The sequence below is a fragment of the Ambystoma mexicanum genome, chromosome 1q (assembly GCF_040938575.1).
Source record: "Ambystoma mexicanum isolate Mex_15411 chromosome 1q, UKY_AmexF1_1, whole genome shotgun sequence".
Taxonomy (NCBI): Eukaryota; Metazoa; Chordata; class Amphibia; order Caudata; family Ambystomatidae; genus Ambystoma; species Ambystoma mexicanum.
In genome coordinates this window covers 479,573,813-479,600,770 of record NC_090922.1, presented here as the reverse complement: position 1 = coordinate 479,600,770, position 26,958 = coordinate 479,573,813, and the positions used below count along the sequence as shown (strand labels likewise).

Genomic DNA, 26,958 nt, shown 5'->3' with positions numbered 1-26,958 from the left:
ACCTGGCAAATGGGTTTATTCGTCCTTCCAAGTCCCCTGCCTCTTCAGCTTTGTTCTTCGTTCCAAAAAAGGAAGGAGACCTTAGAACTTGTATCGATTATCGCTCCCTGAACCAGATCACCGTTAAGAATAGATATCTGTTACCTTTGATCCCTGAACTCCTGGACCAAGTCAGAAAAGCATGCATATATACAAAGCTGGATCTTAGAGGAGCTTACCACTTGGTACGGGTAAAAGAGGGCGATGAATGGAAGACGGCCTTCCGCACCAAGTATGGGCTATTTGAATATCAGGTCATGCCCTTTGGACTTTGCAATGCCCCGGCCGCCTTTCAATATTTTATGAACGATGTCCTCAGAGAGCTCATAGATGTGTGTGTTGTTGTTTACATCGACGACATTCTCGTTTATTCTTCATCGGAATCTGAACATCGGAAACACGTGAAAATGGTCCTCGAAAGATTGCGTCAACACAAACTTTTCGCTAAGTTGGAAAAATGTGTTTTCAACGTGACTGAAGTTGAATTCTTGGGATTCATATTATCACCTGGCGGAGTGCGTATGGATTCAAAGAAGGTCGATGCAGTTCTCAAATGGCCATCACCATCCTCCGTTAAAGGTGTGCAAAGCATGTTAGGCTTCGCTAACTTTTACCGCAGGTTTATCCCCAAGTTCTCTCGAATAGTCCAGCCCATCACTGCCTTGTTAAAGAAAAACAAACGTTTTGAATGGTCTACCGAGGCGGAACAAGCTTTCCAGGATTTGAAGACTAAATTTATCTCTGCACCAATCTTAAAACACCCTCGCCCCGAACTCCCCTACATCGTGGAAACTGATGCTTCAAGCCTTGCCATGGGGGCAGTTCTATCACAAAAGGACCCGGTAACCAATCAGTTGCATCCCGTGGCATTTTGGTCCCGCAAATTCTCGCCTCCTGAAGTCAATTACACGATTACTGACAAGGAACTTCTGGCTATCAAGTCTGCCTTTAAGGCTTGGCGGCATTATCTGCTGGGGGCCCGACACACCGTTACTGTGATTACGGATCACTGAAACCTGCAATATTTGAAAACAGCAAAAGCCCAATCCTCTAGACAACTCCGTTGGGCATTATTCTTTGCCGAGTTTGACTTCTTAATTACCTATCGACCTGGTACAAAGAACGGTAAAGCCGATGCCCTTTCTCGGATGGGAGTGGAAGAACACTTGATCAACCCTAATCCTGTACCAATCATTCCCGAACAAAGAATTCTGGGTGTAATCGCCACAGAATCCATAGAGGAAGTTAAGGATAAAGCCAAGCAACTTGTAACTCCAGCAGACATACAGAATTGGCATCTGCAGGGAAAGGACTTTGCAGTAAAGGACAACTTATTGTATTTCCAAGAACGTTTATACCTACCCAGCACAGATTTACAGAAAAAAGTAATCTCTTGTTATCACGACTCTTTAATGGAAGGTCATCCCGGTATAGCCAAGACCTCAGAAAAGATCAAGCGCTACTTCTGGTGGCCGTCTTGGAAAAAAGATATCAGAGACTTTATAATGTCCTGTGGAGTATGCGCCCAAAACAAGAGTCAAAAGGAAAGACCAGCAGGCCTCTTACGCCCTATTGACATCCCACCTCGCCCTTGGCATACGCTTTCTATGGACTTCATCACCGATCTACCTCCATGCTCCGGATACAATACGATTCTAGTAATCGTGGACTTATTCTCTAAGATGGCGCATTTCATTCCGCTCAAAGGCTTGCCAACAGCAGCAACTCTGGCCCGAGAATTTCTCTAAAACATCGTCCGACTGCACGGTTTTCCTTCGGTTCTAATTTCGGATCGAGGTAGTCAATTTATTTCTCATTTTTGGCGAAGTTGCTGTCGGTCGGCTCAAATTGATGTGAGACTATCGACCAGTCACCACCCTCAGACCGACGGACAAACAGAGAGGACCAATCAAACTCTGGAACAGTATTTACTCTGCATGCTGCAACAAACTGAAAAAACTTGGAAAGATATCCTTTGGATAGCCGAGTATGCCTACAATAACTCTGTCCATTCGGGAACTGGGAAAACCCCGTTTTTTCTTTTGTACGGCAGTCACCCTCGAACCTCGGAGTTGGATCCCCTCCAAGATCTTGAAACACCAGCAGTAGACTACCTGCATTCTACAATAACCCAAGCCTTTAAGGAAGCTGTTTCTCACCTTCAAAGGGCTAAAGAACAATACAAGAAAGGAGCAGATCAACATCGGAAGGAAGCCCCTCACTATCAAGTAGGGGATCAAGTCTGGTTATCCACCAAATATCTATCTCTAAAAGGGCCACGCACATTCAACCCAAGATACCTTGGTCCCTATTCCATCACTACCATAGTAAACCCAGTAGCGGTCAAGTTGGACTTGCCCCCGCACATGAAGATACATCCGGTCTTCCACGTCTCTCTAGTAAAACCCGTGCAACCTCAAACCCGACTAACCAAATCTCCAAAACCTATCATAGTTGATGGAGAACTCGAGTTTGAAGTCAAAAGCATTCTGGACTCCAAGATCTCCAAATCTAAACTATTCTACCTAATTGACTGGAAAGGCTACGGCCCCCAAGAGAGATCCTGGGAACCTGCTGAATATGTCCACGCTCCTCGCCTAATCAAAAGATTTCACCGAACATTTCCTGACAAGCCAAAACCCCCGGAGAAGCCCGGTTTGGGAGGGGCCTTGAGGGGGGGTACTGTCATGATCTCTGCTTCCAAAAGGTCAGGGTTTTCCCAACTCCCTTGGAAGCAGATCCATAACCCAGGTTCCGAGTGCCAACCAGTCCCAATTGGGACCTTTTGGACTCAGTCCTGGCGCCAGTGGCACCAGGCTCATAAATATGCCCAGTCCCAGCGCTGGAAGCGCCGGGCTCATAATGCTTGGGTGGACTTACCTGCAGCAGACCATGCTGCTTACTTGCCTGCCAGTTGAGCCTCTGATCCTCTTCTGTTTGGAACTACTTTTCCTGTTGGGTGGGGCTGGAGCCACTCCCTAGATTCAGAACACTGGAACTCTTCTGGAAGGCAGGAACTCTTTTCTTACCAGGAACTCTTTTCTTACTTAGGCGTGGCTGTGGAAGGAGACTACTAAGCACTACAGGAGGCTATTTAAACCACACCCGGTGGATGAATCTTGCTTTGCGTTATTCTGCAACCTCTGCAGCAGAACGCTCATCGTGTCTTCTGCATCCGGTCCTGGGCCTAAGGAAAAAGGCTTACCATCCTGAATCCAGTCTTCAGCAACACCTATAAAGACAAGAAAGAACAGGTTAGCATTCCGGCATCTGAAAGGCAAAGGCTTACCTACTCTTCGTGCGCTCCGGAGGTCTTCACACTGCATTCCGGCATCTGAAAGACAAAAGCTTACCATCCTTCGCACGCTCCGGAGGCCTTCGGCGCTGCATCCCGCATCTGAAAGACAAAACAAGGTGCGTTTAAAGACATTGGGGAACTTTAATACTCGCGTGCCATTACTCCTTTCCACATCTAATCCAGTGGGTATTCTGGCACCTTGCAGCCGCTCCGAACTCGTACCTGCAAAATAAAAAGACAGTTAGAGCGCATCGTGTAGCAGGCAACAAGCGCTTCCTTACGTGCTTCCAGGCGCTTCTATTCATCACACGGGCTCCATCTTCAAATCACTTCAGCCCGTCATCCGCCATCGCCGGAACCCTGCAAAACAAGAGACATCATTACTAAAGACTTTAAAGACATTTGAATGACTCGAAACTTACCGTTCGTGCAGTAAACGACGGACAGCAGTCCTCTGAAGTCAAGAGGCCTGCGCTACCTATCCAGTGAAGAAACTGGTTACAGCACCCTGCCCCGAGGCAGATGGAGAGCTCGGCATTCACTTACCTAAGGTGAGAGCGTTAACCTTTGGGGGTCTACAGGAGAGGAGAAGAGGAAAGAGATAGGGACACCCCAATAACCCCAGTTCATTAACCCCATATTTTCTATCTGCAGACATCTTACTCTACACGTCAGGCATACAGTGCACAGAGGTCCAGCCCAAAGAGCCAACCGGGAGCTACACATCACCTTTGAAGATACGGTAGTCGCCCAGTCAAGACCGGCGCCTCTGCGAGAATCAGGTGAGCGTTACAACCATCTACTTCAAAATAAGCCACATTGCTTGGAGCAATGTTATCGTGGCTGCAAAAAAACATACCAGCTCATAGCATGAATGCACGCATGCCGCGATTGATGATACACCTCCCAATACTTTGATCTGGACAGAAAACATAATTGTTGTTCCATTGTACTCTAGGGAGTAAAGCAGAAAAAATGACTTTCGCTGTTGGGAAGATGGTCATGAGTGCTTCAACCAACTGTGCCAAATCTGCCAACAAAGTACGTGAACTCATGTATCCCAAATGGCAAGCACTGTAGTGCAAAATTACCACATGTGGAGTGGTCATTGTACGCATGTCTCTACAAACTTGCAGAATTGCCGCAGCATTCGCATCAGTGTCAGCGCTCCACACCATCTCCACTACTCTCACATCGAAATGGTGTGCCACATGCATACTCTCGGCATAGTGTTGTAAGCCAGGCACAAAAATGTCTCCAAGCACCAAAACCTTTGACCCTCTCCACCTCTGCCATCTTCAGTGTGCGCACCGTCTTTCGACACAAAAGAGTAATGTGAACATCTGATTGGCTGATGCCTACAGTCGCCTTTCCATGCAGGATTTGCTGTAGAAACCTTTATGTGACGTGCCCTACCTGCGGACAAGCGTTGCCTACGTGCAGCACGTAACTCTTACCCAGTCCTTCCACCCTTTCTACAGCAGTACCAAAGCAAGTCCCTCATTGGACACAACTAAGCAGTCACACAACCATCGACCAATCACATTGAACATCGCTAATTCTAACTCTCATCAACATTGCGCACTTCAAAATTACTGTCGATGATTCTGAATGGAAGTCACATATCATTGCAAAGCACCTACTTCACAAGCTACTGTGCAAGTATTGCGAATTTCTACGTACAGCTCCATGCATGTGCACATGCATGAGTATAGAATACAGGTATGTATGTTTTAATCAGAGAACATGTGGAACCCTTATGATTTGATGTAGACAAAATAATGCTGCTAAATGTGCATAGGAAAAACATAACAACGCTCCCCCTTTTAAGTGCAAGATGTCCGATTTGTCATTCACAAACCGCACGACTGCTTACTGTCTTCCGCATAACCTGTACATATGTTGCAAGCATGCCTATTTAGAGCGGAACTCAATTTTGTATGTGAAAATGTCAGAGTTGTGTACTCTGTGCGGCCTACAGTAATGCTACTTGCAATGTGATCGTATGAGAATAGTAAGCGCTCCCGATTGCGGTGGTGACATTTCCCTCTGAGGGTCTCCCGATTTCTCAGCATCGTGCTTTTAATTTACAAGTAGAAAAAGTTTCCCCATCTAGTACTATGCCCTATCACTTACAAACCTCTCTCCTATGCATAGTACACCTTGTAAACAACAAGGCATTTCCATACCCTTAAAATTGTTAGCTATTTTGAAAGACTTTCAAGTACCATATTGCAAGTACCATGCAAAGACTGCACAGAGTGAAGTGAAATGTACACATGCACTGGGTTGAAATATGAAAGTTGAATGCTCTGACAAAAGAAGCACAATTAATGTGTGCAGTATCATCACTGCTGCAAACACACAAAGTAATTTTGTTTTTTTGAATCGCAGTGAAGACTACTCTCCTGAGAATCAACAGCATCTACACTGCAGACGAGATATCCGATGAAACCTTGTCATCTTGCAAAAAAAAGTAAGTACAGTACAACCTTTATATTGTAACTACTCCTCAAAGAGGCCGCATGGGTTATTTGTTTATTTTGGGCACCAAAGCAAGCATTGATTTCTAAACCATTCTATCTACCAATATCCATTTATTGAACAAAGAATAACAGGCAGAATGGCGAACAAATCCCTGTGTGTTTGGTACTCAAATAACATAAGTAATCCTTAGAAGGTTAGATTGTGAAAAGAAGTTGCTGTAGCAAGTTTTTGGCATTTCGGTTATTAATAATGGTTCTCGTCACAAGCAGCCCACTTTGTAATCTCATCTGAAGCACATTGTAGTAGTATACAAACAGTAAAGTAGCCTTACCAAATCATTGCAAGCGTTCAATGCACGTTGACACACCATGACAAAGAGCTTCCCCATCAGACTCATGAACACATGCACACTGCACACATACATTGGACAACAGACCAAAGTATACCTTTTTTTTCAACAGACAACAAAGAATGCCTACCAAAAAGCAACTCTGTAGAAAGGAACGCAGAAGTAGAAGTAGAGCAAATAAAAATAAAGGTGCCCAATGTAAGCATCCACCTGTTGTAGAGTTTGTAGAGAATGTTGGTACAAACCAGCTAATGCAGTTGGTTAGCAAAATAAAGGAAGTCACAACTACCGAAACTTTACCTCCTCCATCAAAATGTGTCACAAAACACAAGAATGTTGTCAAAAAAAGGCTACCAGTAAAGCTGACAATGTTCCTAATAATCCTGATAGTGTAAGAAGAACCCATAGTAAAAAAAGTATTTTAGCAAAAATGTTTCATCACAGAGTCCTTCAGAATCTACTAAGAAGAGGACCGAAATCATCCTCACCCCTTAAAACGTACCGTAGAAAGTGAATCCTACAAGCTCTCGTGGACAGTGCAATCCTTCTCAAAAGGAAGTTGTTCATATTAGTGTTAAATAGGATAAAAGCACTAACAAAACTAAGTACTAAACTACAAAAGAAACTCAGCAATAAACGGAATGTGAACAAAAATAATTTCTTACATGTTTGTGGTGGTGAATGGAGTTACACAACAACCACAGAGCCATATTTTAATGAAGAAGCATACAAACAAAATCAAACAAACACAATTGCCATCCATAGCAGTGGACGAGGGTATGAGAAAATCAATACTACCATCATGGAACAAGAAACACTGTTTACAAAAGTATCGCCTGAAAACTCAGAATTAACTCTCAATTCAGCAGAACCACACCGTCCAGTATACAAATGGCTGTGCACATCAATGTGTGCCATTCCAAACAAAGCTTTCAAATCTTTACGTCATTTCCTCAATCAATATGTAAAAGGTAAAGACAAAAGTAAAATGAAAGTGCGGCAAAATATGGATAGTTGTGCAGTGCGGAAATACACAAGACTAAAAGGACATTCATTAGCCTGCATTTCTGGGTCTATTTGCAAAAGCACCTTCCATGATATCAAAAGGATAGCAATACATCATTCCGATGTAAGAAATCTAGTGTATAAAATATACTATCCAAAAAGTCCAGGTTCAGAATTAGGCAATTTAAATACCACTTTTCTGCATGGTACACCCAAATACGTACAAGAAGAAATTGACCGTATTCAGAGAAAGTATTTTGAAAGTGAGAGCCACTTACAAAATGCACCAGTTTTAGAACATAGTAGCAACAATTCTGCACATAGCAACCTTCTAGTACACACATACAGAAAAGACAATGAAGACTCTAAGTGGTTTGAATTAGCTCTCTGACTTTTAGCAGAAAACAAATATGAACTAACTGAACGCCTAATATGTTGCAGTTACTGTACTACAAAATTAGACAACCACACTCCTTCACGTGCTATTACAAATAATTTAGAATTGTTTCCATGACCAAGAATCTTGCAACAGCTCAATTTGTATGAGAGCATAATAATTCAAATAGTTCACCCATTTCAAGCAATTATACGCCTTCATCCAAAAACAGCAAAATTACCTTCCTCCGAATTGGTGAAAGGCATTTGTGGCAAAGTAGTTTATTTGCCATTAGATCTAACGGAAAATGTACACACTCTAGGAGTGGAATGTTGAATAGAGCATTCTTTAATAGTCTTGGTAAATGGAGTACCAAAAAAGGGCAACAAAAATTAGTGGACATACACAAAGTTAGACAAGCATTGCAATATCTAAAAGACAATAATGAGTACTACAAACAAATAAATATTGATGAAAGTTTAAGGGAAACAACTGAAATTATTCAAGAGCCATCAGAAACTGGACAATTCGAACTTCTGGATCCTGATACAGTATCCACTCTTTTGGACCATTACACAATCCATCCATTGCATTCCAATGAAAGCATAGATGATGCACTAGAAATGTACCAAATGCGACAAACCAAAGGGTCACCAATGAGTATATGGGAAAAAAGTATAGAAGCACGTGCTTTTCCACTGCTATTTCCTACTGGCAAAGGTGGAAGATACGATGATAGACCCACTCAGATTGGGGCATCAGAATACCGCTCATTACGAATGTATTCGCAAGATCCCAGATTTAGACAAACTGTGGAATACATATTCCACCTACTCTATGAAAGTGAACTAGCAACACTATGTTACGGAGTTGCACACATTCTTAAATCTGGAACCCACTTTCAAAATATGTCAGCTACGCAGTTAATACAAAAAGTACAGGAAAAAGATGAGGTTTTACAATCAAGTATAACAAATTTGTTTGCAAACATGCGTGGTACAAAGGAATACAGGTTCCGACGGCACGGAGACGTCCGTTGTATGATCAGAAACCTGGGACCGCCGACTTGGTTTGTTACGCTAAATTGTGCAGAATATGCATGGGAAGATTTACATGAGTTCCTATGCATAGCAAACAGCAAAAAATACAACATAGATATATTAACACCTGGAGAACTTGGCTCTCTAGATCCAGTGAATGTGTCAAGAAATTTCCATCATCGTTAAATTGCCATGCTACACTTTATTTGCAATAAAACTGTTCCTCCCCTTGGAGAAGTGCAACACTTCTTTTTGAGAAAAGAATATCAAGCGAGAGGAGCACCACATATTCACATACTGTTATGGTCAAAGGTGCACCGAAATCGGGTCACGACAGTGATAGCACTGTTTTGCAGTTTATTCAAAAATATGTGACTTGTGAAATCCCTTCACAAAAGACACATAGTGAGCTGCATGGGCAGATTTTACAATTTCAAAGACACAAATGTGGCAAATATTGTCGCCGCAAATACAAAAACGAAGGTAAATACTACACCAAAGGCTGCTTTGGTTTCCCTAGACCAGTTACAGAAACAGGTGAAGTAAACAACTTCATGTCTTCAGTTCGACATAGTGTTAAAGGTAAATCACCTAAAAACACGTATTACATAAAAAGAAGGGAAGAATCAAAATATATCAATGATTACAATGCAATCATTGCCCTCTTATGGAATGTAAACATAGATGTGCAGTACATTGCAGACAATTCAACTGCTGTTGCACGATATGTTGCAGCCTACTTAACAAAAGCAGAAAAAATAGAGCTTCAAGATCTCTGGGATAACCTAGCATCAGACAAAACATTATCAAAGAAATTGTACAGCCTAGGCATAAAAATGCTCTCTCATAGAGAATGTGGCGCCTATGAAGCAGAAGATCGGTTAACCGGTACTGCTTTGTATGGAAAATCAGACAACATAGTATGGCTCAGTCTTGGTCCTTAACAAGGGGGGTCCTGGGAGTCCCTCTGCCAGACATTAGTCCTGGTTAGGAGAGACTTACCCAGAGTCTTTAGCTCACTATCTTTCACAGAGAAGAAATATCCCAAACATATCAGTCTTTGTCCTGCCCTGGGGCAGTCCAGCACCGAAATGCTAGGCAATTCTCCTCTGAACAAGAGTACCAACAGAAACCCCAGACACGTGTTTCAGTCTGGTTGGACCTCATCAGTAGGGTGGATCTGTGCCTCTCTAAGAATAGTGAGCAAGGGGTCCACGTCTGGATTCCCCTAGTAACTTAGGGTGAGACCCAAAGTTACTTAAATATGCAAATTAACAAGGGGGGTCCTGGGAGTCCCTCTGCCAGACATTAGTCCTGGTTACGAGAGACTTACCCAGAGTCTTTAGCTCACTATCTTTCACAGAGAAGAAATATCCCAAACATATCAGTCTTTGTCCTGCCCTGGGGCAGTCCAGCACCGAAATGCCAGGCAATTCTCCTCTGAACAAGAGTACCAACAGAAACCCCAGACACGTGTTTCAGTCTGGTTGGACCTCATCAGTAGGGTGGATCTGTGCCTCTCTAAGAATAGTGAGCAAGGGGTCAACGTCTGGATTCCCCTAGTAACTTAGGGTGAGACCCAAAGTTACTTAAATATGCAAATTAACAAGGGGGGTCCTGGGAGTCCCTCTGCCAGACATTAGTCCTGGTTACGAGAGACTTACCCAGAGTCTTTAGCTCACTATCTTTCACAGAGAAGAAATATCCCAAACATATCAGTCTTCGTCCTGCCCTGGGGCAGTCCAGCACCGAAATGCTAGGCAATTCTCCTCTGAACAAGAGTACCAACAGAAACCCCAGACATGTGTTTCAGTCTGGTTGGACCGCATCAGTAGGGTGGATCTGTGCCTCTCTAAGAATAGTGAGCAAGGGGTCCACGTCTGGATTCCCCTAGTAACTTAGGGTGAGACCCAAAGTTACTTAAATATGCAAATTAACAAGGGGGGTCCTGGGAGTCCCTCTGCCAGACATTAGTCCTGGTTACGAGAGACTTACCCAGAGTCTTTAGCTCACTATCTTTCACAGAGAAGAAATATCCCAAACATATCAGTCTTTGTCCTGCCCTGGGGCAGTCCAGCACCGAAATGCTAGGCAATTCTCCTCTGAACAAGAGTACCAACAGAAACCCCAGACACGTGTTTCAGTCTGGTTGGACCTCATCATTAGGGTGGATCTGTGCCTCTCTAAGAATAGTGAGCAAGGGGTCCACGTCTGGATTCCCCTAGTAACTTAGGGTGAGACCCAAAGTTACTTAAATATGCAAATTAACAAGGGGGGGTCCTGGGAGTCCCTCTGCCAGACATTAGTCCTGGTTACGAGAGACTTACCCAGAGTCTTTAGCTCACTATCTTTCACAGAGAAGAAATATCCTAAACATATCAGCCTTTGTCCTGCCCTGGGGCAGTCCAGCACCGAATTGCTAGGCAATTCTCCTCTGAACAAGAGTACCAACAGAAACCCCAGACACGTGTTTCAGTCTGGTTGGACCTCATCAGTAGGGTGGATCTGTGCCTCTCTAAGAATAGTGAGCAAGGGGTCCACGTCTGGATTCCCCTAGTAACTTAGGATGAGACCCAAAGTTACTTAAATATGCAAATTAACAAGGGGGGTCCTGGGAGTCCCTCTGCCAGACATTAGTCCTGGTTACGAGAGACTTACCCAGAGTCTTTAGCTCACTATCTTTCACAGAGAAGAAATATCCCAAACATATCAGTCGTTGTCCTGCCCTGGGGCAGTCCAGCACCGAAATGCTAGGCAATTCTCCTCTGAACAAGAGTACCAACAGAAACCCCAGACACGTTTTTCAGTCTGGTTGGACCTCATCAGTAGGGTGGATCTGTGCCTCTCTAAGAATAGTGAGCAAGGGGTCCACGTCTGGATTCCCCTAGTAACTTAGGGTGAGACCCAAAGTTACTTAAATATGCAAATTAACAAGGGGGGTCCTGGGAGTCCCTCTGCCAGACATTAGTCCTGGTTAGGAGAGACTTACCCAGAGTCTTTAGCTCACTATCTTTCACAGAGAAGAAATATCCCAAACATATCAGTCTTTGTCCTGCCCTGGGGCAGTCCAGCACCGAAATGCTAGGCAATTCTCCTCTGAACAAGAGTACCAACAGAAACCCGAGACACGTGTTTCAGTCTGGTTGGACCTCATCAGTAGGGTGGATCTGTGCCTCTCTAAGACTAGTGAGCAAGGGGTCCACGTCTGGATTCCCCTAGTAACTTAGGTGAGACCCAAAGTTACTTAAATATGCAAATTAACAAGGGGGGGTCCTGGGAGTCCCTCTGCCAGACATTAGTCCTGGTTACGAGAGACTTACCCAGAGTCTTTAGCTCACTATCTTTCACAGAGAAGAAATATCCTAAACATATCAGTCTTTGTCCTGCCCTGGGGCAGTCCAGCACCGAATTGCTAGGCAATTCTCCTCTGAACAAGAGTACCAACAGAAACCCCAGACACGTGTTTCAGTCTGGTTGGACCTCATCAGTAGGGTGGATCTGTGCCTCTCTAAGAATAGTGAGCAAGGGGTCCACGTCTGGATTCCCCTAGTAACTTAGGATGAGACCCAAAGTTACTTAAATATGCAAATTAACAAGGGGGGTCCTGGGAGTCCCTCTGCCAGACATTAGTCCTGGTTACGAGAGACTTACCCAGAGTCTTTAGCTCACTATCTTTCACAGAGAAGAAATATCCCAAACATATCAGTCGTTGTCCTGCCCTGGGGCAGTCCAGCACCGAAATGCTAGGCAATTCTCCTCTGAACAAGAGTACCAACAGAAACCCCAGACACGTTTTTCAGTCTGGTTGGACCTCATCAGTAGGGTGGATCTGTGCCTCTCTAAGAATAGTGAGCAAGGGGTCCACGTCTGGATTCCCCTAGTAACTTAGGGTGAGACCCAAAGTTACTTAAATATGCAAATTAACAAGGGGGGTCCTGGGAGTCCCTCTGCCAGACATTAGTCCTGGTTAGGAGAGACTTACCCAGAGTCTTTAGCTCACTATCTTTCACAGAGAAGAAATATCCCAAACATATCAGTCTTTGTCCTGCCCTGGGGCAGTCCAGCACCGAAATGCTAGGCAATTCTCCTCTGAACAAGAGTACCAACAGAAACCCGAGACACGTGTTTCAGTCTGGTTGGACCTCATCAGTAGGGTGGATCTGTGCCTCTCTAAGACTAGTGAGCAAGGGGTCCACGTCTGGATTCCCCTAGTAACTTAGGTGAGACCCAAAGTTACTTAAATAAGCAAATTAACAAGGGGGGTCATGGGAGTCCCTCTGCCAGACATTAGTCCTGGTTACGAGAGACTTACCCAGAGTCTTTAGCTCACTATCTTTCACAGAGAAGAAATATCCCAAACATATCAGTCTTTGTCCTGCCCTGGGGCATATTTAAGTAACTTTGGGTCTCACCCTAAATTACATGGGGAATCCAGACGTGGACCCCTTGCTCACTATTCTTAGAGAGGCACAGATCCACCCTACTGATGAGGTCCAACCAGACTGAAACACGTGTCTGGGGTTTCTGTTGGTATTCTTGTTCAGAGGAGAATTGCCTAGCATTTCGGTGCTGTACTGCCCCAGAGCAGGACAAAGACTGATATGTTTGGGATATTTCTTCTCTGTGAAAGATAGTGAGCTAAAGACTCTGGGTAAGTCTCTCGTAACCAGGACTAATGTCTGGCAGAGGGACTCCCAGGACCCCCCTTGTTAATCTGCATATTTAAGTAACTTTTGGTCTCACCCTAAGTTACTAGGGGATTCCAGACGTGGACCCCTTGCTCACTATTCTTAGAGAGGCACAGATCCACCCTACTGATGAGGTCCAACCAGACTGAAACACGTGTCTGGGGTTTCTGTTGGTACTCTTGTTCAGAGGAGAATTGCCTAGCATTTCGGTGCTGGACTGCCCCAGGGCAGGACAAAGACTGACATGGTTGGGATATTTCTTCTTTGTGAAAGATAGTGAGCTAAAGACTCTGGGTAAGTCTCTCGTAACCAGGTCTAATGTCTGGCAGAGGGACTCCCAGGACCCCCCTTGTTAATCTGCATATTTAAGTAACTTTGGGTCTCACCCTAAGTTACTAGGGGAATCCAGACGTGGACCCCTTGCTCACTATTCTTAGAGAGGCACAGATCCACCCTACTGATGAGGTCCAACCAGACTGAAACACGTGTCTGGGGTTTCTGTTGGTATTCTTGTTCAGAGGAGAATTGCCTAGCATTTCGGTGCTGGACTGCCCCAGGGCAGGACAAAGACTGATATGGTTGGGATATTTCTTCTTTGTGAAAGATAGTGAGCTAAAGACTCTGGGTAAGTCTCTCGTAACCAGGACTAATGTCTGGCAGAGAGACTCCCAGGACCCCCCTTGTTAATCAGTCTTGGTCCTGCAAAATCTAGAAAAAGAGTGCTAAAATCATATGAGGACATAGAAATAATTGCCAGAAATGATCCCAACAGCCAAGACATTCTAAAAAACAATTTACTGGACACATACTATCCGAACAGGAGTAGCACTCTGGAAAGCATGTGTCTACACCGCATTGCTCAAAACTTTGCATACAAAAATAATGTAAAACCCGATGAAAGCAAACGTAGATATAGAGTGACCGATTGTGAAGGGAGCCTAGTGAAACTTACCAAACGAAGATTAATTAATCATGTTAAATTGTCATTAAAAACTCCCCAACAGAAAGAATTATATTACATGTCTTTGTTACAACTTTTCACACCATGGAGAAAAGAGGAAGAGATACTAGATAACTATGATTGCTATGAAGATGCTTTCAAAGCAAATGAAAGCGCTATCACTGATGTGAACTTTACGCAGTACAAAACAATGTTACACAATGAGCAGCAACAGGAAGAAGAACTTCAGGCCCAACAAGATAAGGACTCTTCCGACAGTAGTCAACCTTCTTTAACAGGAAGTCAAGAACCACTAGGACAACCACTAATAGCAAATTAGGGTGAAGTAGCTATGGCAGAAGTAGAAAACACCATGTATCAGTATCAAGAAGATACAGAAGACTTAACTGTACAACAAGGAAAACGTAACAATGATCAGCGCACCATTTATGAAGACCTAACAAAACAAATTGTACATGGTGTACAGCACGAAAATAAAGAATGTACCTACCGAAATTACAAACCTATACTGTTGAACGTCAGTGGTGAAGCTGGATCAGGGAAAACATTCTTAATCAAGATCATCAGCAAGTTCCTCCAACAATTGACAAACAACAAACTGTCAGCTGTTGTAACGGCCCCCACAGGTATAGCTGCCTACAACATAGGCGGTGTCACTTTACACTGATTACTACTGCTTCCAGTAGAGCATCAATTAGACTACTACAAACTTTCTGCAGAAGCTGCAATGGAATTACGCAGAGTATTGAAACAAATGAAAATGCTACTAATAGATGAAGTGAGCATGGTCTCCAACCTAATGTTGGCTTTGATTCATCTTAGATTGCAAGAAGTACTTAAAAGTAACAACGAAGAACTCTTTGCAGGGAAACAAATTATCGTTTTCGGAGATCTTCTACAATTGACACCAGTGAAAGGTGAACCGATTTTTAAAACCTTCAGCCACAAACCCTGCCGGAAAACTGTTGGTAGCATAGGTAATGTTAACCTTTGGCAACATTTCCAATACAGAGAATTAACTGAGAACATGCAGCAATCTGCAGATCTCACTTGTGCCAACATCTTAAAATGTATTAGAGTTGGTGTATTATCGCAAAAAGCACAAGTTGTATTGAAAAACCGGCACATACATGCACTTTATGGTGATAATGCATGTGCAACTGATGTTATGGAGCAAATAGCGCACAAAAATGTCAATTGTATGGCCTTAATGCCAACTCTTTCAAGTTGTTTCAAATTCAATGAAACAATGTTAAATAAAGAAATTCAGCCAATAATAGAAATTAGCGCCACAGACAAACTAGACGTACATGGTATGACAGTACCCATGTGTGAGCAAGCCACAACAAGACAAAGGGGGTAATTCATAGAATTCAGCGCACAAGTGGCGCACACGGCTGGCGCACAGTGTGCGCGTGCGATAGTCTGCGCCAGCCACGTGCGCTAAAATCCATTCCCGCGCACAGCGTATTCATGGATTTCAACATCCATCACCAGCCGTGGCGCAGAGTGGCGCAGCGACCATGCAGCAGCGCCAGTTACGCCCCCAAGAACGCCCCTAGCGCAAGGAAAAGCCATCAAAATCCTCAATCCAGCGCAAAGGGCTGCAGCAAACGCAGAGCGGGGAGCGTGTATTACTGGGGTTCGTGGGAAGTCCTACACGCGATTGGCCTGGGTACGTGTATTTCAGAGGTGCGCGGGAAGTCTTACACGCGATTGGCCTGGGTACGTGTATTACTAGGGTTTGCGGGAAGTCCTACACGCGATTGGCAGGGGTACATGTATTTCAGGGGTGCGCAGGAAGTCCTACACGCGATTGGCCTGGGTATGTGTATTTCAGGGGTGCGCGGGAAGTCTTACATGCGATTGGCCTGGTTACGTGTATTTCGGGGTTGCGCGGGAAGTTTCACACGCGATTTCAGCAGGGTACGTGTATTTCGGGGTGCGCGGGAACTTCCACACGCGATTTCAGCAGGGTACGTTTATTCCGATGTGCGCGGGAACTTCCACACGCGATTTCAGCAGGTTACGTGTATTTCGGGATGCGCGGGAACTTCCACACGCGATTCCATCAGGGTACATGTATTTCGGGGTGCGCAGGAACTTCCACACGCGATTACACCAGGGTAAGTGTATTTCGGGGTGCGCAGGAACTTCCACACGCGATTTCAGCAGGGTACGTGTATTTCGGGGGTGCCGGGGAGTCCTACACGTGAATTGGCAGTGTGGGTCCTCCCAGGTGTCCCCTCTTCACCCTCCACGGCCCCTGCAGGCAGCCCACACCACAGGGGACTACCCCGCAACCCTGGACATGTCCCGCAGGCAGCCCATCCACCATGGGCATGCCCCCCAGCCAAGCCACATGTCAGCTTGCACTACTGATCACCAACGCATGACCCCCTGCACCCCCACCCCCCAGCAGCGCAGGGCACCTGCCAGCAGGCCCCCACTCATGTCCCACTCATGTCCCCCTACACCCCCACCCCCAACAGTTAGGGGCACCTGCCAGCAGGCCCCCACTCATGTCCACCTGCACTCCCACCCCCAGCAGTCAGGGGCACCTTCCAGCAGGCCCCCACTCATGTCCCACTCATGTCCCCCTGCACCCCCACCCCCAGCAGTCAGGGGCACCTGCCAGCAGGCCCCCACTCATGTCCCCCTGCACCCCCATCCCCAGCAGTCAGGGGCACCTGCCAGCAGGCCCCCACACATGTCCCCCAAACACCTCGCCATGACTATACAGACCCATGGCCCTAATGCCAACCCAAATCCCACCCCTCTACCCCCCAGTGCAAACACCCAACGAACCACTGCACCCACTCCCTAGTAAATCACCCATTCCATGATAGTCTGAAAAGAACCAGCATGCCCATCAGCAAATGTCCTACAGAGCCACACAGTTACAACACATGACTGTGCCAATGCTCATGGAGACATGCACCAAAATCATCACTGTACACCACACCAATAATGTTGAATAAAGAAATGTATTAAAAAGTATAACAAATGTCAAAATGAAAAGCACACATGCAAATGAAGAAATCATTTTTGAAATAAGAAAAAGAAAGTCAAATCCAAGCAAGAAAAGAAATCCAAAACATGAAAAAATATAAGTGGTGCATCCCCAAAGTCCATAGAACGAAATCCAAAGATGGAAAGCATAAAAAAACATTACTCCATGTGAATATGACTAAAAGAAAGTATATACACATGTCCTGAAAATTGAAAACAAAAGTCTGAAGGGTCCATTATCCCAAAAGCAAATGAAACCTACCAAGAACCTTATCTAAAATACGACTATATACAAAAAGTGGAGCAAAGTCCGTGGACTCCAAATCTTAATAATAGAAATGAAACCTAAACCTAAATAACTATATGCAAAGGCGTCGGGCTAGTCCGACGGCTCACTGGTTGATGTCATGGGCCAGGGTATCATCAAACTTCTGTTCAATGGCTTGGAGGCGGGCATGTTCCCTGGCCCGAGGTCTCGCAGGGATAATGCGGTGTCCAGCTCCAACTCCCTGAGAATACCCTCGAGGCACTCAGCCCGCCTCAGCGCCCTCCGCATTGAGTTCTCCGCCCTGACCATTGTGAGCCGTTCCTCCTCCGCCCGCCGCCGCTCCGCACCTATCTGCTGGCCCAACCGCTCCCACACGGAAGACACTCCCATTCCAGGGTTCTCCTGCCCTCCGGCCGATGCCTGCCCCCCTGATGTTGTTGGCCCCGAGCCATGATGCCTCCCACGTCGAGCCTGCCGCTGCCTCTGACGCAACTGCCTCTGCCAGCATGACGGCATCCAAGCTGATGGAATCCACCGACGCCGTCATGCACGTGCCCTGCTCGATGATGCCATCACATCCTCCATCTGCTGGGGTCCAGTTGCTGGTGTGTCCACCCCTGCTGGACCTCTCACTCCCGACTGTGGCAGGGATGGGATCCCCACCTAGTTGGCTGCGTTGGTCGGGGCAGGTCCACAGGGGGCCCTGGTAGCATCTGGGCCGGAAGACGGCATGGAGAACGACTGGCGCATAGCCTCCACAGAGGAGGAGAGGGTCGCCAGAGTGGCCGACACAGGTACGAAACCCCTGACCATGGCCGCTCCCAACTGGGCCACGTTGGCACGTTGCTCTTCGTGATGACGTGCGTGCTCCCCCCGGGAAGCACGCACGTCATCACAAATGACACCCGTGCGCAACGCGACACAAATCAGGACCTTCTCCATACGGCCAGGGGTCCCCTCGTCCGCAGGTGGAGGGGAGTCAGATGACATGGACATCTCCCCTACCTGCGGACGGGCCTGGGATGGGGCATCCCTGCTGGTGCATGGTGGTGCAGTCACAGTGTCCGGGACAGTGACATGCACAGGCCCCTCCACAGCGACCTGTGCTGCCTCCTGCCCCTGGACTGCACCACTTGCACCAGCAGGGATGCCCCCACCAGGCCCCATGTGCAGCTCAGTAGCGTCCTCCTCCTCCTTTGTGGAAACCACCAACCTGGATGGCTCCACACCGTCTTGTGCCATTGCAAGCACCTGTGGGGGCTCACCCATCCCTTCCGCTGCAGCCGTGGGGGCATCCCCGCCGCTTTGCTCCACAGCGCCATCTCCGCCCTCTTCTTCACTTGGCGCTGTGTAGAGGGAGACATAGAACACAAGCATCAGGGTACTGTACAATGGTCCCCTAGACAGGAAGCAATAGCAGATGAGTGGCACTGTCAAAGATCACTTCCATCATGTCCCTCCACAACACATGGGTCAGTGCAGGCAAAACACATGCAGTAACAGGCATGGCACATGCTATGGACATTAGCATACATGTCCAAGGGACTCTTGAAGCATACAATGTTGTTTTGGAACTCACATGCATCATGGGTCATGCCTATTACATGCACACACTGCACCGTAGTTTCATCCATCTGGCCTCGTACACCCCACAGTGGATGCAAGGATAACTAGGCTGCATCAGTGAATCTGAACATTGTCACAGACATGTGTCATGCATCCATGGCATTCACAAGTCAGACATGCAGGTCAGACACACAGACATGGACACCATACATGTACATGGCATCAGCACCCATCCCTCACCCCCACCCATGTCCAGGAACAGAGACTGGCATGCTCTCATGTGTCCATTCCGCATAGGGCTCCCCATGTTGCATTTAAACACATGCACCAACCGTGTGGTTCACACATTACTGGTCTCACACGCATGACCATGATGTCCCTGCACACACACATGCGTACATGGCCTATGTCACACATACAGGCAAGCACACTGCAACATGCCCTGTCTCGCTAAGCAATGCTTGGCCACTTACCGCTCTGCCTCTCAAGGATCTGGGCATGGAGCGCTGGGCGTACGCGTTCCAGGACCCTCATCTGGATGGTACTCATGCTGCCCCAGCCCCCCTCCACGAGGCACCGGGCCTTTATGAGGGTCCTAGACCTCAAGTCCTCCCAGCGCTTCTTGACTTGCTTGATGTTGCGGGTTGCCACCCCCTCCGTGTTGATGGCAACCACAAAGTCATCCCAGATCCTGTCCCGTCCTTCCTTGTCGGCGTGTGATGATCCGAAGAGGACATCATAATGCCTCAGGACAAGCTCCACCAGGACACCAACTTCCTTCTGACTGAAGCTGGTGGCCCTCTGCCCCTCTGGCTGGGGTCGCCAGTGGTCTCAGATGGTGTTTGCCCAGGCATGGCGACCCCTGAGGCAGGCGTGAGTGGGCAACTGGGTCCTGGGGCTGGGCTGTGGAGCGATGGTATCCCAGTCAGGAGTCTTCTGTTCCAGCAGGGGTGGGCACCGCAACTGGACCCCTGCAGATGGCTGATGTGCAGGCACCAAATCGCAGGGCACGAGGGCAGCAGGCAGTCAGGCAGCAGCAGATGGCAGGTGGGAGCGTGCTCGGGGCTCTGGGGGGCAGTGATTCGGCCTTTTGGGCAGGAGCGTGGTCTTGCGTGTGTTTTCGCATCGCCAGCTTGATACGGAGTGATTTGGCACGTGAAAAAATTGCACGTCAGCGTGTAATTCGAGGAAAGGCCCTTAGCACGTAAGCGCGTCTGCACGCATACGCGATTTCATTGGACCAAAGGCCCTTTACGCGTAAGCGCGTCTGTGACGTATCGCGAAAGGGTGTTGCCCTGGCAGGGCTTGAAGATCCCACGTGGATTTCCATTGCTCTGTACGTGCTTTCCGTGGGGTGCGGTGCGTGTGTTTTCCAGGCGTTGGGGTTCACACGCTATTACTTCACAGCGGGTGGGTGTTGGCGACGCGTTCTTCTACATGCAGACGGTGAGTGGTACCATGTACTATCGCGTGTGAAACTTCCCGCGCACCCCCAAAATACACGTACCCCGCACAATCGCGTGTGAAACTTCCCGTGCACCCCCAAAATACACATACCCCGCTCAATCGCGTGTAAAACTTCCCGCGCATCCCCGAAATACACGTACCCCGCTCAATCGCGTGTGAAACTTCCCACACACCCCCGAAATACACATACCCCGCTCAATCGCGTGTAAAACTTCCCACGCACCCCCGAAATACACGTACCCCGCTCAATCGCGTGTGAAACTTCCCACGCACCCCCAAAATACACATACCCCGCTCAATCGCGTGTGAAACTTCCCGCGAAACCCCGAAATACACGTGCCCTGCTCGCACAGGCCCAATCGCAGTATGGGACATTCATCATTGCTGTATATTGCCACTTTTGTAATGCGCAGGGACGCTACCGCCTGCCTTCATGTGGCGGGCGTGTTTCAGCTTGTGCGTGTCTTTGGCTGTGCGCGGCTTTGCCCTATTCGATTCCATGAGTCGCGCACGCCGTTCGGGATGTTGCAGTGACGTGTGCGCCATGCACGGGTTTGGCGCACATCCCGAGGAAAACACGCGCAGGGACTTCCATGAATCGCACGCGTGCGCCTGTTTTTTTTGCGCTTGTGCCAAGATTTTCGGTGCACGTTTGTTCCATGAATCGGCCCCTAAATAGTTTAGAAAATTCAATCTCCAACACAGCTGGGTTGGAAAAAATATTGAAATTATCTTTAAATTGTAGAGAAATGCTTAAACGTAACCTTGGCATAGAGCAAGGGCTAGTTAATGGAGCACTGGGCACAGTTGTTGGCTTTCAAACATACCCACGTGATAGCAACATTCAGTTTGTCAATATTCGCTTTGATAAAGTTTCAGAAGTGAAAAGGATAGGGCGCTCAATTCCTTCTCTTGAAAGACATGTATGTACGTAGAGAGCAATTTTCTCTAACTCTTGCATATGCAGTTACCATTCATAAATCCCAAGGTCTTACCCTAGACAAAGCATTGATAGATATAGGAAACGCAGTCTTTAAGGAAGGCATGAGCTATGTTGCATTATCACACTTACGTACACTTGACGGTCTATTGCTAATGAACTTTGATGCAATAAAAGTCAAAGCTGATATTCCTTGCATTCTAGAATGCAATAGATTGTGTGCACTGTACACCCCTCATCTGACACAATACCCTATTCCAGATAAAGTAAAACGTGGTAAAAGAAAACTAAATGAAACAGAAATGCAACAAAATCCAACAGCAAATTCCGCAAAGAAAAGAAAAGAAGGTAAAGTTTCATCAATTACCGCAAACATAGAAGAACCTATTAGGGAATGTAAACCAGGAACGTCAGCAAAGAAGCAACAGAAAATCCGAAAAATGCACTCAGATACATAACTTGCTTATCCCTTTAAATTTGCAAATGAAAGTGGGGTAAATTGCTATGCAAATGTAGCAATGAATATTCTATTTCAATTGCCACCAATTGTTAACAATATTTACCTGCACAGTACAGACCAATTGTGTTTGCAAATGTTCATGCTGCATAGAAATGCAACAAGCAATCCTGACAACACATACAGTGTTCATGGAGTAAGGCAACAATTGGACGACTGTGCTGGAATGGTGAGATTCACTATGAACTCACAAGAAGATCCACAAGAATTTCTAATGTACATACTATTAGTATTGGAAAACAAGAGCATACCTGTAAATGAAATCTTCCAGATTTCGTACATGTGGAAACATACATGCACTTTCTGTAGCAAAGTGATACAGGAAGAAATCCCAAATAAGCGATTTGTGTATGTTTCCATACCAAATTGTGAGAGCATTCCATTTCAGCAACTTGTACAAAATGCAAACCATGGCAGATTATGTACTATTTGAAATTCAGACAATCGCTCCACCTTATTGATACAATCACATAGTGCCTACATAATACTTATGCTGCTACGTTATAATGCAGATGGCACCAAAAACAACTGCAAACTGACTGGATTCACACACGGGCAAGTGTCACTTGGAAAGAAAACCTTTAAAACAGTAGGTATCATCTACCATGCAGGAGCTACAACCAATGCAGGTCACTACACTGCATACATTAAAAAGAATTGTGGATGGTTCGAATGTAATGATAGCACCATTACTCTGAAGCAGAGATTGACAGCTAACCTAGCAAATGCGTATTTATTGTTCTTAAATCCAAAATGTACGAAATAATGTGTACTTCAAGATTGTCAAATAATTATGTGAAAGACTACAAACAGTTAGAATACGCCAAGAGGTATCTAACTACCCAAGAGGATGTAAGAATGACACAAATGAATGAATCTCACAAATCTGTAGGAACAAATGCACAGTTAGAATACGCTTACAGGTATGCTGTTGTTAAAAATCGGCAGAAAGGCAACAAACATACCATTAATCAGAAAGATGAAGGAAACACTCAAAGGAAACAAGGAAGTTGTTAGTACCATAGTAAATGAAGGTTTTATTTAATCCGACAAGGATTTTTTTTTCCCAGACCCAAGGATTAGAAAAGCAAACACAGAAACTGAGCACAATGCACAGTATACTGGTTTGTAAACTAAATATGAGGGTAAAAATAAAAAGGTAAACTGTCTATTATGCAATGTAGTAAATTTTCAAAAAATACAAAGACTAATATACCTTTTTCTTTTATCACAGAAATGGAAAAAAGGATACTTCCGCCAAGTACGATAAGCATGTAAAAATTGTATGACCATTCTGAACAAAGTAAGGAGTAAGTATATTGGCAGTCATTTGCTACACATGCGAATCTACACGTCTAATGTATGGTACTAATATACTGCAGTGCATGTAGGCTGGCCCTTGCATCTTCGGTGTGTAACCTACCACCTACACCTTACGTCCAAGGTACAAGGAGTATACTTCCTAGCCACAACCATCACTGCATGTCAAAACCATGGTCCTTGTAAATTAGCTACTTATAAATTTTATTTTCGGACCGTCGACTGCAGCCATGAAGCTAAGACACTAGGGCATCAACACAACTAGGGCATTACACCACACCCATATTGACTTGTAAGTGCACTGCTTATGACTTCAGTCTTGGGTGCATGGGTTTTGACCATGCACCCAAGAATGCAGGGTCTCTCCACAAACACCTCAGTGATGTGTGGTAGTGGTTTTTTTTCTGTAGGTGTGGTATCCTTCAGTGCTTCTGGCCAGAGACTTCACTCCTAGCTGTATGTCCATAGATCTTACATGGGATGGGTGTGCAGTGGCTTGCACGTCTAGTACTTATAACTTTGTTCTTGGGTGCATGGCCTTCGGCCGACGGCCATGCATCCAAGACTCTAGGCCCTGGCCACAACCACTGTAGCATTGGACACCCATGGCGGCGTACTAATGAATATAATAATAGCCATCGGAAAAGTAATGCATTCACGGCATGTTGCCAATTTCAATGTTGGCTACCACTACACGTGTGCTTTCAACAGTCACAAGTTTCCTGTCCACTGCATGGACTGAAGTGCTATCGTTATTACACCCTACATTTTCTGTGCGTACAAGGTGTCCACAGAAATTACATCATAAAGACCGAACCCCAGAACAAATGCATTGATCACCCATGTGTTCCTGTCTGAACTTTTCCCAATGCACTGTGACACAGCAAAAGAGTTTTATAAATAGAGCATGTGTACGCTGGTTGTTGCTCCGCTTTCGGCGGATCCAAAATGTCGGGCGCATCCAAACAATCTGTCGCAGAACACGTCTCGCAGCAGACAATGGGCAGAGACGTCACGTGTCCGCGGTCATGACGCCAGCCCCTTAGCCAATCGGCATCTTGTTCGTGGACCGAATAGGGAAGTGTGACCGCGGAGCGGACATAAATATCACTAATTTTTTCAGACCAACTTTTTGATAATTTTAATGGAAAGTACTGCACGGAAGGTCACCAAATTTACAAAAGCTCGCTTTCTGGACCAAGCCCCTGTACCTGCCGCAGATTTCGTCAAAATCCGTCCAGTAGTTTGACATGTAGCCGTGCGCAAAGCTTTTCCCCCATTCAGTCTATGGGAAAAAAAAGACGTTTTGGGAACCCCCCTATAACCTTTGATCCCCTGCACCAAACATCTTCCATCTTTGCAGAACAATTCAGAGTCGCCCATATACTTTTTTTGCAAAGTCTGGTGAGGATTCGACCAGGGGGAGCGAAGTTATAAGCCGCCCAAAAAGTGCTCTTCCTATGGAAACAGCAACTTAACCATAACTACACGGCCACTTCGTGGCCGTGTAATTGTTAAGAAAAGATACATCATTCATGCAGATTAAACAATTTATTATTGAATATTAGATATTCAGCAATCAAATACAAAATCAATGTTCAATTTGAAGTTGTGAAGTAAGCTCAATGCATTTCGGAGAACCACTCACCTTCTTCAGGAGCTGAACTGAAACCACTTGTTAGGAACGCACCCACCTTGGGTCCGGAATCACTGCAGTGGCCCAGACAGAACATGACAAGGGCCCACACATGTTGGCGTAGACTCCCACCTGTGCTGGGCTCCTCACTCCCGACTCAGGAGGCACCATTGTTGTCGTGGAGGGCAGAGACCAACCTCCTCCCCGAAAGGGCACTGACGTGGAAGTGACCGCAGCGTCGCGGAACCTAGCGCCTGTACTCAAGGCTCAAAACAGTTCTCCCATGCCAAAGTCCCTCTCACAACCTGGAAGTCACTGGGGTACTTCCGGGTCGCAATTATAAAGATCAGACGCACAAGGAAACGTGCATTCGATCAACTTCTCAAGTGGCCTCTATGCCTTGCTGTCCTCACGAACCACTTTTTCTTCACGCTCCATGCCAGACCAAAATCCGGCTCTCAGTCCTGCGTTATTCAAGTAAGTTATTTGACTAGATAGGGACAGGGGACAGTTAGGAGAACCTTGCCTAGTTCTCACAGAGAGACTATTATCTTTCTTTTCATACCCTAATAGAGCATGCCTTTATTTTTACCTTCCTATTCCATGCTCCCCCTCCAAGTGATTCCTACCTATAATCCCTTCCTTTTTCATCTAGTCTTCCTAACATACATCCACACTCTAATACTGTAAGTATCTCACTTAAGGGCTGGCTGAGGGAGGGGAAGAATAAACACAGAGAACAGAGTTCTAAATCTAACCTTTCTGTTATAGGACAACCTAATCCAAGCCAGATACCTAAAGGTAAAGCTTCTCACTGTTGACTGCTGTGGATCGCGCCTCAGACTGGGGACTCGATAGTGTTCGGACAGAACCTCGGGCTCTAGTCTTTGGTTTGGTTTCCAGTATTTACACCTTATCGTGGAGGAAACCAGTGGAAACCAACATCAGGTATTGACAACAATGAAGGAACAAAATATACCTTATCAGTAATTCTTAATGCATACAATTTAAAGCCATACATCACCACCACAATAGTTAGAGTAGAGCATTACCAGCATGCCTTGGGTTCACAGACTAATGTCATACTAAATGGGTAGTCCCCAGTCTCCAGATCAACAGGGAATCACCTAAAATTCATATGGCCATCACAACACCCTTGGTCATTCTTATAAGCCATAAGTCACCCAATAAGTGAACCAACTTAGACACCTCAAGGGGTTCTCAAAGAGAGTTCTATATAGAACCAAATGAAGCAAGCATAGTAAAGAAAATGAGGAAAAGGGAGAGTAACCTGTCTAGTTTACAATCCATCTAGGTAGGAATAAAATAGCCAAATTCTAATTAGGTATACCTATATCCATTAGGATTGGAGAATCCCCAGTAATGATTATGGTCGTGACCATATAGATCACCTTCTTATTCCAGACACACAGTAATGGTTCTCAGCCACTTCAAAGAGACGGCATCCCAATGATAAAAATAACATGGAGGGGGTTTCTACATTACGATCAAGTGTATTAGCCTACCTTGACCTCGCGTGGTAGTTACACGTTTGTAGTCTTCCAAGGAATATTCATGAACTATAAACATCTACTCAAAGTCGAGAGGAAAGCTTTTTCAAATAGTCTGTAAGAGATCAAACAGAGCCGCTGTAAATATCGATAGCGCTGTACCTACAAATGCTCTGCCCACTAATAGAATAAACTTTTCGCTAGCTACAGACCTTACCCTCTTTGTTCAACGGGCATTCCACGTCCGAATATACAAAGCTTATGTACACCACTGATGGGACCCAAGAACTGGCTGGCTGTTGTGCGTGCATAGCCCCAAATGTTGTAATAGAGACTTTTCTCACATCACATGACAGCAATCACGTGATAGCAATCACGTGATAGCAATCACCTGATAGCGCTCACGTGACCGCAGTTCACTGTATAGTCAGGTAAATGTCTCAACTTCCATTATAGACTATGTATGCCCTATGCCCAT

At 45.8% G+C, this 26,958-nt stretch overlaps 1 protein-coding gene across 2 annotated transcripts in view; it reads left to right on the top strand.

The window, feature by feature from the left end:
- The window catches only part of LOC138529147 (phospholipase A2 inhibitor and Ly6/PLAUR domain-containing protein-like), a 156,027-nt gene that overhangs the window by 117,304 nt on the left and 11,765 nt on the right, over positions 1-26,958 (top strand). The window contains exons 5-6 of one of the 2 annotated variants that reach the window (XM_069640816.1): positions 5,732-5,813; positions 23,248-23,323. The exons of the other annotated variant lie outside the window; for it this stretch is intronic. Coding sequence (XP_069496917.1) covers positions 5,732-5,813; positions 23,248-23,302 — 137 coding nt within the window. The 3' untranslated portion in view covers positions 23,303-23,323. The remainder of the gene's footprint in view (positions 1-5,731; positions 5,814-23,247; positions 23,324-26,958) is intronic. 2 annotated transcript variants of the gene reach the window in all.